Genomic DNA, 12,056 nt, shown 5'->3' with positions numbered 1-12,056 from the left:
TATTAATTGATTCAAGTTATGACAACGCTGTGGTGTATGTTTGTACTATTATAAACCCTACTCTTCAGATGAAGAGACTGAGACTACGGTCAAGTAAATTGTTTAAACTCACCCAGGTATTAAGTGGTAGACCTCAGACCTAAAACAGGGGACACTGGGCTACACAGTCTGTACTCTGAATGCCACACGAAGCTGCCTTTCCTTGTGCTTAATATGCTTCAAACACCTCTGGTGCTATTTACAAGTAATAATCTCAGAGTTAACAAAAGTACTACTGCAGTTATCTAGGCAGTCAGAATCAGTGGTAAATCCAGAAAAACCCTTTATTTTATCGATTCGGTTTTTATGGATTACTACCAGCCAGAATATAAGGCATTATTCCTGCACTCTAGGAACGAGAAGACACACAAGCAAGTACTTGCAATACGTAATTATCATCTCTAATTACAGATTCCCATCTTGCAACTGTCCCACTAATCCTATTCTTGAAAGTCATGGCTTTCAATGCCAGTTTCTTGTGATTTTCTCTCAGTCCATCACCCTCAGCACCATGACTCTCTTCTAGCCTTACAGCCTAGAGGTTTTATCATTTCAACCACTCCATTGACTGCCCCCTCAGCGACTTCGCCATCTTCTACTTCCCCACACCCATGCTAATAATCTCTAACCACAGAGCAATATGACTATTTCATTGGCTCCTATATGGATACTCCTGATCACAACTAGAAGAAAACTTGCAGCCTTGTAAACTGGTGTCATATAATCACAGCTGGGTCCTTAATACACGATAGAATTTTTTGATATGTCCTTCCTGGTCTATGTCAGCCTTTCATTGCTTTTTTTGAGTGTGTCCCTATATGCCCTTATATTCCTTAACATATGACATTTCCCTCATACTGACTAGAAAAAAGAATGAAAGAAATCATGAGAACTCCTTTAATTTCTTTTCTACATGATAAATTTATATTTGTACTTACCCTTCCAGGCTCAGGACAAACAAATTTCTTCTACTCTTCAAATCAAGTCTTTTTTTTTTTTTAAGATTTTTATTTATTTATTTATTTATTTATTTGACACAGAGAGAGAGAGAGAGAGAGAGATCACAAGTAGGAAGAGAGGCAGGCAGAGAGAGAGAGGGAAGCAGGCTCCCTCCGGAGCAGAGAGCCCAATGCGGGGCTCGATCCCAGGACCCTGGGATCATGACCTGAGCCGAAGGCAGAGCTTTATCCACCGAGCCACCCAGACGCCCTCAAATGAAGTCTTTTGTCTGCATTCTTCATCCCCTCTCTATCTACACAAGCATTTGAACTTCATATTAATTTGAACTTCCTTCCATATTTTCCGAACTATCCCACCCCGATGGGCTCTTCCACATATCTGCAAATAGTATTCGGTCTCTCCCTTAATATGCCCTTCTCTGCCTTTCTTTTTCCCTTCTTGGTCAAATCTCTACAGAATAGTTTACCATCATCGTCCCATATTCTTAACTTACTCACTCCCTATTCCACTGCTTGCAGACTTTTGTCCTATCAGCCCAGTGAAAATGTTCTAGCCAAGATTACTAATGATGATCCAATTGCCAAATCCAATACATGCGGAGTGGAAGATGGACTGGAAGCAAGTAAGCTAGAGATACTGAGATCTATTTTGCCTGAGAAAAGTAACGAGGGCTTCAACGGAGACGCAGTAGGAATGAAGAGACAAGACAGGTAGACAAGACTGTGGGACTGATTAGAAGTGAGGAAGACGGAAAAGGAGGAATACATGCTAAATTCCATATTCCTTCCTGAACAACTGAGAGAAGATGTACAAGAGATAAGGAAGGTTTGTGGAGGATGAAGTTTGGAGTGTGCTAAATCTGAAGCGCAGATTTAGTAATATGCAGGCATATATGTCCTGTGGGCCATTAGAAATAAAAACCTTGGGCTCCGGAAAAAGTTACTAGATAAAAATCTGAAATTCTAATCATCTGGGTGGTAGTTCAATTCATGAGCACAAATACAGTTGTTCAGATAAGGTATGTAAAATAAAAAACACCTAAGTAATAGAACTCTGGTATAAATGCTTTTAAGAGGTGAAGAGTAAGAGAGAATAAAGATCAGAAAAACAAAAAACAATAAGCAATTGGTGTCACAGGATTCCAGGGACCAGAAGTCAATAGTGACATATGCCCAAGAGTGAGATAGATGCTGGAAAGAGTGTGTCAACTTCAACAATCATTTACTGGTTTGGTCATTTACTGGTCATTTACTGGTCTGTCAGTGGAAAGAAAAACCATTTAGAAGAAAATTGAAAATAAGACAAGCAAATGGAAATTTCAATATAAATTACTACTTCAAGCCACTTAGCTATGAAAGGAAGATAACTAGGACAATGGAGGTGGTCTTAAGATCCAAAAAGGCTGTCATTTTTTTTGATGGACAAAACTGAAAAAAAAAAAAAAAAGTGTATGCCTGGTGGGGAAAGTCAGTGCAGGATATGAAGACATAGGAAAACAAACAAGAAAGGATTATTGATAGAACAGTGTCCTTGATCCAGAAACCAGGTGGAGGGATTAGCCTAGCAAAGAACTAAATACCTCCATTTATCTGACAATGAGTGTAAAACAGATGTGAGCTGATACAGGTGAGCTAGGAAGTCAAAAGAGACAAAGACAAGAAATGGAGAGATGCTCCCTATTATTCTCCACTTACTCTATGAATTTGAAATAAGAGACTAGATTTTTAAAAACTGTAACATAAGTTTTGTGTACTGTTCGTGGAATGTAAAATGGTGCAGCCTCTATGGAAAACAGCATGGTGGTTCCTCAAAAAATTAAAAATAGATTACAATATGATCTAGCAATTCCATTCCGGGGCATATACTCAAAAGAATTGAAAGCAGGGACAAAAATAGATATTTGTATATTTAATCCATAGAAGCATTCATTATTCACAATAGCCAAAAGATGAAAGCAACCCAGGTGTCCTTTGATGGATAAGTGGATAAACAAAATGTTACATATATATAAAATTGAGTATGATTTATCCTTAAAAAGGAAGGAAATGCTGACACATGCTTCAACATGGATGAAACTTGAAGGACACCGTGTTAAGTGAAATAAGCCAGTCACAAAAGAACAAATACTGTATGACTCCACTCAATATTGAAATATCTAGAGGTTTTTTTCCCTTTTTATGCATCTCCCTGTCTTTATTACAGAAGAGAAGATTAAGCAGTATTCATCTTTAAAGTATAGTAATTGTATGCATGCTTTTTCTCTGTAGGATGATTCCGGCGGACCTCTGGTTGGTACAGATTAGAAAGGCACTTGGGTCCTTGCTGGCACAGTAAGCTGGGGAGATGAATGAGCTCTCCCAAACAAGCCTGGTGTCTACACTCGAGTAACACAGTATCGAGACTGGATCTTCTCCAAAACTGGTCTCTAGTGCAGAACTTCTTTATAGTTTCAAATTTGAAAATCATACTCTTGTTAAATGTGTTTGTAATTCCCAAACCACATTTAAATTACAGTATCTTTCTTTATGTGCATTTAATGTTGCAAATATAAAGATATACAATTTTAGAATTATGAAAAATTTTGTATACTAGATTTTGAAAAGGGGTTAGTGACAGCAATGAACTAGGATATATAATTTCCCCTTTACTCCTCTCCAGACTGAAGGTAATTATATGAACAAATATGGATTACGGTTCACTAAGGAGGTCTTCTCTACTGATTTGTAGATCCAGGTCCCTTAGGAAATCATAGAATAGGTGTCAGCGATAAGCTCCCTTCTGAGTGTATAAATAACCCCCTGCTAAATCACAAGCTGCCACAAGCTCCATATATTGGTAGGTTGTAGCCTAGTGAATTGCCATTTAATGCCTATAAAAATTTCCAAAGAAAATTTGTCTACATGTCTTCTTTCCAGTCTTTGTGTCAATGCTAATCTCTTCTCCATTTATGGCTTCCTCACTTTGATGACCCAAAACAGCATGTTAGTTGCATGGGGTACATCGAATAAATCCCAATGCTTGGTGACTTGTTCCTTTTTCTCTTCCATACATAAATGAGGTCAGAAGATGTTTCTCACATACACACACGTAATAGTAAAATTATCCTCAGGCACATGGACTTTGTTTCACTACATGGGCTTGAACATGCTTTGCAGATAACACTGTATTATAAAGCTCCACTCTCTCAAAATTCCTCCACAATATCAATTATCAGCCAGAATAAATAATATGGAAGTTTTGCCTTCCCTTCACTTTTCCTTTTGCCTACACAGAAACATTCCACCTGAGGGCACAGAAGTGTATAAATGCACTGTTAGGGCTCATGCCAACTTGCCACATAAACAGATCAGTTGGCTTTTATCATGAATATTATCTCATGGAGGTACTTTCCCAGACTGCGCTCCAGCCCTTCTCTTTTTCCTCACCAATATTCCTACAGCTACCACTAATAGCTTTCATTATGGTAGAAATTGTCCATAGACCCAAAAAATAAATAATAGTAGCTAACATTTATAGATCACTTACTATGTACCAGGCACGCTTGACATGCATTATCACACTGAGCCCTCACAACAAATTTGTGAGGATGGCTCCCTTGTAATCTTAATTTTATAGATAAGGGAACTGAGATAGAGAGAAATGAAGCCCAGAGTTTATAACTGGCTGAGCTGGGATTCAAAATCAAACAATCGGATTCTAGAACCCACACTTTAAACAGCTATGCTCTGTGATATGGCTATAACTAAGATCCACCTGGCATAGTATTCTAAAATATAATATTTGTCATAGACTATATAGACGAATTAATATAGTAGCTTTATTATCTGATGGATTTTTAAAATACTTTGACATATCTCAAGCTATACATTAATAAGAATTAGTATTCCTCCTTTTTAATTTTTTAGAAATTAAGTATTTACAAAAAACTATATGGATATTGGGATATTGGTCAGGATTCGTTGGTCACAAGTGAGAGAAACCCAACTAACACTAACTTAAGGGAAAAGAACACATTTCAATCCAGTTAACTAAAAATCTAGGGATCTATGTGTGGCAGAGCTGAAACTAGCTTTAGGGGCTCAAATAGTGTCATGATCTCTAGCCCTATCTTAACTCTTCCCTCCTTTGTCTTCATTCATGGCCAGATGCTACCACTGAGGTAGTAAAGACCTGCTCGCTGGCTCTAGGATTAGGTTTTCTTTAGTGCGAAGCTAACAGTCCCACAAAAATATGGCCCTCCTGCCCTCTGGCTCCAGGAAAAGAAAGAAAAAAGACAAAAATCCTGTGGCTGCCTTTGATGAACCCAGCTTGGATCAGGGTATCCCTCCGGGTTGTGGGGAGAGGGAGGTTGATCAATAGCCCCTCAGAGCAGGGAAGGGCATTTCAAGAAAAAAAAAGAAATGTTGGCTGACAAAAAAATAATGGTCGTCTATTAACTCTGTGCAAAATGTGCTATCTTCTGAATCAATACCAGTATTATTCTAAATTATATTACCTCATAACAGATTCCATATTTTTGTGTGTTTCTTGTTCTACAGATTTTACAGAAAGCAATATCAGGCTGTGCATATTCTGGTATCCTAGAAAAATGAAAGATGATTTAAGTCACCAGTACTCTTCTTTACCTGACTTCTTTGTGTATAGCAAGTGTATGATATTCCTGTGGGGGGCGGGGCGGGGGGGATACAAATACTTTTTATTTTGGAAAATATGTTGACATAAAAACAGGTATGTTAAGTAAACGCATTTAAGGAATTTGCCACTTCAGGGGCTCCTGGGTGGCTCAGTTGTTAAGTGTCTGCCTTTGGCTCAGGCTATGATCCCAGGATTCTGGGATCAAGACCCACATCTGGCTCCCTGCTCAGTGGGGAGTCTGCTTCTCCCTCTCCCACAACCCCTTCTTGTGTTCCTCTCTCTGTCAAATAAATTTTTTAAATCTTTTAAAAATAAAAAATAAATTATTTTTAAAAAGAAATCTGCCACTTGCAAATTGGGTCAGTTTAAGTGAATAAACCTGCATAATGATACACTCTAGGATGATAGACTCCTTTTCCTCCTCTCTACGAGAGAGACTGAAAAATAAGGAACACCAGTTAGAATGGTGGCTGCCCACTGGAGTAACAATGTTGTAACTCCTGGGTCTCTCCAGATTCGGGCATTCCTGCTCTAAACGGGTACCTGGCAAGAATTAAAAATGAGAACTTTGAGACAATACTGAAAAGTCAATACACTAAATATAAATAAATTATTATCATTTATTAAACAGGTAACTTAAATATTATACAGATAACACTACAAGTAAGTACCATATGTTGAAGTCCACTTCTTCTGTCAATCCCTCTTTACTGCTAAGTAGTAATATTTTAATTAATTTATCAGGTTCAGGGGCACCTGGGTGGCTCGGTGGGTTAAAGCCTATGCTTTTGGCTTAGGTCATGATCCCCGGGTCCTGGGATGGAGCCCCACATCGGGCTCTCTGCTCAGCAGGGAATCTGTTTCCCTTCCTCTCTCTCTGCCTACTTGTGATCTCTGTCTGTCAAATAAATAAATAAAATCTTTAAAAAATAATTTATTAGGTTCACTTCTCAGTTCGTTTCTTCTTTTGCCTGTTCCAACTCCATGCCTTTATGACTGCTACCGCCTGAATTATCTAGCGTTTCTTACAGCATCTTTGTGACCATTTACATTCAGCTGTGGCTTAAAGACTCCTTTATCAGGTAACTTTAATCTGATAAAACCAGTTTTATTAGAATTTGCTACCCTTAGTGCAGATTAGTATTTTCACTTTGAACTCTAATTTGTCTCATTTTTACTCAGACTGCTGCTTTTCAAGATTCTTCCGCTAAGCAAACTCTCCTTGTTTTGCCGCCAGAAAATGCATGTAGCATTGTTCAAATTCTTCCTGCTATAATTTAACTTCCCTCAGAAGATCTTACAGGTTAAGTAAAAGAGGCAGGCTTCCTCAATGATTTTCATCAAGACTGGCAGGCTTCCTCAATGATTTTCATCAAGACTTTTCACTAACTAAACAATACAAAACAAAAGCAAAAACCTTTGTAGATAGTTTTTTTTTTTTCCCTTCATTTCCAAGGACTGTCCTGTTAAAAAAGAGAGAGTCATATGACATACATTTTCAAGTATGAGGAAAAAATAGTCTTGTCACATTTTCTTTTAACCCTTCACTAGTTTTAATATAAAGTGACATTCTTTATCTAAGAGGAAATTTATTATTTTCCCATATAGTTCAAATGACATTTCTTAAATTTTTTTCATATTAAGAAAATGTAGGGGATGCTGGGTAACAGTTGGTGAAGCATCTGCTTTCAGCTCAGATCATGATCCTGGAGTCCTGGGATGAAGCCCCGAGTTAGGCTCTTTGCTCAGCGGGAAGTCTTCTCCCTCTGCCTGCAGCTCCCCCTACTTGTACACTCTCTCTCTCTCTCTCAAATAAATAAATAAAATCTCTTTTTAAAAATCTAAAATCCATATTATAGGCTCTCAGTCTATATTTTCAATATCTACAATTCTGACACACAGAAATAGTTGTTAAATTAATGAAAGAATGAATGAATGAGTAAAGCTCGGAAACTAGTTCCTATGACTATTAAAAAAGGCATATCTAGGGGCGCCTGGGTGGCTCAGTGGGTGAAGCCTCTGCCTTCGGCTCAGGTCGTGATCTCAGGGTCCTGGGATCGAGCCCCAAGTCGGGCTCTCTGCTCAGCGGGGAGCCTGCTTCTCCCTCCCTCTCTGCCTGCCTCTCTGCCTACTTGTGATCTCTGTCTGTCAAATAAATAAATAAAATCTTTTTTTAAAAAAAGGCATATCTAAAAAACGAAAGCACATTTTAATTAAAAGAAATCTGTGCATAATAAAAGAAAATAACAGAAAATTATTTTGAAGCTGACAGAGAACTTAAAAACCATGTCAGGAATTTTACAGGTAAGAGGTGAGACCCCAGAGGCTTGAGAATCACACAAGAAAATGGGGATCGCTCGATTCTCAATATTGTGCTCTTTCTTCTCTACTATTTCCATGATGAAAATATAGTTTAAGTTCCATTGCAGAGAATGGCATTGCCCTCAAACGCTGATTTCCTAGGATGATCTCTGAGTAGATTTTCTGGTCGTGGGGGACGTTGTTGTCGATCCACCCAGATGCCTCTAACAGACGCGGACACGCCTCCACCTGCGGTTGAGCTACTCTCCTCTGAGAAATGCCCTCGGTTTATGGGAGCCACCACCCGAATGGGCCTGAGAAACGATACCTCTCCCCACCTACCAGGTGGGCCTCAGCCAATGGGTAACTGATGCAGGAGTACAGAAGCTCAGCCCCTATCCACATGGTGGGCAAACCACGGTGACATTAACACCGCAGGATTCCACGTGGGATCTGGCTAAGGCTGGAGTCCCGCTGAAGCCCCACTTGCCTGATTCCTTCCTCTGCCCTATTTGCTTTCCTCACTCCCTTACAGGCTTCCCCTTGGAGCACTTCCTCAAATCACCTGCACCATCACCATCTCCAGCTCTGATTTTAGGGAACTCAGCCTAATACATTGGCTGATTTCATTTTCAGATTAATTAGTTAGGGAATGCCATATTGGTCCCAAAATACATGCCTGTGTTTTTCTAATTCAATAAACCCACTATAGTAAACCCAAATGAATCTTTATTGTTCCAGAATATCTTTCCTCAAGTTCATTATTACAAGGATGATGTTTCCTTGTATTGTGCTATAAGGTCAGATGCAAGTGGTTTAAGCCTCTGAAGGTTAGCGGCACTGATTTTCAGACATGGTCTATGTTTAACTGAACTCCCAAAGTTATCACTTTGCTTTTTTTTTTTAATTCATCTTTTCATGGAAGTATCATTCAAAAACACTTCCAAGTAACTAAGCCATGTCCTGGTCTGTAAAATTCTAGTTAATCAAGTTTTGTTTTTCAAAGACTTTTGCTTTAAGAGATTTTTATTTTTTCCTATGGGTACTTTGATGATCTAGTTAAGGAAAAATTCTATATAACAAATAATACTATATCACAGATATAGACCCCTATCTATGAAATTACTCTTTATAACAAAAGCCTTGAAATAGCGTTATAGACTAGGGAAAATAAATTGAAGAAGGGTTATTTACAAGCTTCCCATTATTACTCCAAAAAATAATATCTTCAAAAAATAATACTAATAAGTTTCAAAATTACACCTTCTAGCAAAACAATCACAAAAACATTCCAGATAATGGACAGTAAAATCATCTATTTGCATACAAATCTTTTTCGTAGACCTTATTAAATAACTACAGCATCTCTGGGTATCAATTCTCTCTCAACCTTAAGTCCTAATGATTTAAAAACATCATATTGATTTTTATAAAAATAAATTTTTAAAAACTGTTTTATTAAAAATTATCCTAAAAAAATTGATGTCACTGTCATTAACTCCAAAAGGAATAGTTATATGTCTCATGGAGAAGGAAAGGTTACTTAGTGGGTTTTGTGAAGCCTCAAAGCATAGAGTTAAGAGCCAGCCCACCTGGATTCAAACCCCTGTTCTGCCACATAATTTGCTGTGTGAAGGCAGCTTCCCTGACGTTTCTATACTTCAGTGTCCCCACCTATAGATTCAGAATGGTCATAGTATTTGCCTCAAAACGTAGTTACAAAGATTAAATGACTAGCTACAAAGCACTTAGAATAGCTCCTGGTGCATAATAATTTCTCTATTGGTATTTGTTAAGTAAAATCTTTATTTACAAGAGGTCAACATACTTGAAGAATTGGGATAACCATTTATTTGATATTACTTCCCCCTGTTAAAGAAATATAAGTTAGAAAACCAGGGAAAAATACTAAATTGAGAATTGTTTAAGTCAGTATATTCTTATTCCGGTGGAATATTCTGTGTAAATTTGTGATACATTATTCTCATTATTTTATTAAGTAGAAATTAGGAAATTGTTCAATTTTATAAATACAGAGAAATTTCCTATGCTCTCTCTGGAAGAAGCAGAAGTAGTAAAATAAATTTTAAAAGGATTTCTTTACTATTTTCCCAGAAAAAAATACTACATATTAAATATTTGTAACATTATTCTAATTATTTCTAAGCTAACTTCAGTGGCACTCAAAAGTACTTCTGCTATATTCTTATACCTCACTCTGATATAGAATGGAATTAAATGTAGGAAACCTATTTAATTCTGCCACAAAAAATATTAGACCTTTGCATACTAGACTGTATGGAGCACATAACACAATTTAAAACAAGTAATAGTGATGATTTTTTATAAATGCCCACTGAAAGGAGCATGAAGGAATATAAAGGTCAATAAACCACTCTTAGAAACATCAGAGCCTTTATCAAAACACTTTTAAAAGAAGGAATCTGAATGAAATAATAGTGAGTATGTTATACAGGAATTAATAGGTTGTCAATTAATTTTATGGGAACCCAGTCTTACTGAAACTTAATTTGAATAGAAATGGATAATACCTCTCTCTCTCTCTCTCTGTCAAATAAATAAATAAAATCTTTTAAAAAAAAGAAATGGATAATACCAATAACCACAGATACTTTCTAAATTGTATTTTAAATTTAATTTATGTTATTATACATTTGCATCATAAATTCTCCCATCCAAGTACTAACCAGGCCCAACCCTGCTTAGCTTCCGAGATCAGACGAGATCAGGTGCGTTCAGGGTGGTATGGCCGTAGACTGCATCATAAATTCCTAAAATAATTATTAAACATGTAGCTTTCATATGTCCTAAGCGGAAAAAGAAGAGATTAAGATGTGTCATATTTTAGAATTGAATTATTTTATAAAATGGAAATGCTAAATGTGTCAACAGAAAATTACCAGCAAAGAATAAAAACTATACTACTTTCAATATCCAGCAGCCCACATGAAGTTTAAATGCATAAAAATATCTCAACATAATGTAATTATTAAATGTCTGGAAATATCAAATATAAAAGCTTTGGCTGGCCTTTCTTTGGTAACTACAGGTACAGTGCCTAAGACATAATGTTCAATAAATGTTCAATTAACTGAATTATTGAAGTATAAATGATCACTCTTGCTTCATTAACTCATTTATTACATATCATCAATTATAATTAAAACAAAAAAGATTACTACTTTCAGTATTTAGTGACTATATCAATTTTGACAAATAAATGTGATCATTATACTCCTGTTTTTTCATTCACTTCATAATATTAATGATTTTTGTTCTATGTCTTTTGTTAATCTGATCTCTCATTATATTTAAATTTTCAACCATAATTTCCTATCCTTTACATCTGATACCACTATACTGGAATAAGAACTATAATAATGTCTCATGGCATGATTCTCCAAATAAGATATACTCTCAGAAAATGAAAGTGAATCTTCCATTTTAAATGCTATGTATAATTTAACATGGCTTAGAAAAAATTGTATAGCTTTTAGAATTTGTTCCTCATTTCCATAGCAATTTCATGGAACTACTTCTTTATAATTATATATATATGTGTATGTGTATATGCATATATATATATACACACATATATATATATGTGTGTATATATATATAATTAGTAGCCCACATTCCTTCCTCAAATCCTTCCAATTAAACTGAAATGAGAATTCTCCCCCTTTTACTCACTAAGTCTGTGACTTAGTGTCACAGACACTATCATTCTTGGTTAAATGAAGTAATTCATGTTTTGAAAAACAGGGGAAAACATATATATTCCTTTTCTCTGATAATTTGCTGCCTCTATCTTTTCTTCCTATTAGAAGCAAAATGTCCTACCAAATACTCTTCATTTGCATACTTCTCCTTTAAAAGATACCCAAAGGATACAAATGTTGTGATCCGAAGGGTCACCTGCATCTCAATGTTTATAACAGCAATGTCCACAATAGCCAAACTATGGAAAGAACCCAGATGTCCATCAACAGATGAACAGATCCATTACCTATTCAACAGATGAATAGATAAAGAGGATGTGGCATACACATATATATCCACAATGGAATATTACTCAGTCATCAAAAAAATGAAATCTT

General features: G+C 36.4%; 1 protein-coding gene across 1 annotated transcript in view; it reads left to right on the top strand.

Annotated features, from left to right (window-relative positions):
- Positions 1 to 3,428, top strand: part of LOC308338372 (transmembrane protease serine 11C-like) — a gene marked incomplete at both ends in the record, with an annotated part of 50,578 nt that extends 47,150 nt beyond the window's left edge. Inside the window, 3 exon segments of the mRNA XM_080796370.1 lie at positions 3,267 to 3,299; positions 3,303 to 3,347; positions 3,351 to 3,428. Coding sequence (XP_080652496.1) covers positions 3,267 to 3,299; positions 3,303 to 3,347; positions 3,351 to 3,428 — 156 coding nt within the window.
- Between the last annotated feature and the right edge of the window lie 8,628 nt (positions 3,429 to 12,056).

Source organism: Martes martes (genome assembly GCF_963455335.1).
Source record: "Martes martes genome assembly, chromosome: 2".
Lineage (NCBI taxonomy): Eukaryota > Metazoa > Chordata > Mammalia > Carnivora > Mustelidae > Martes > Martes martes.
The sequence above is the reverse complement of the archived record's forward strand: the minus strand, read 5'-3'. Positions and strand labels throughout refer to the sequence as shown.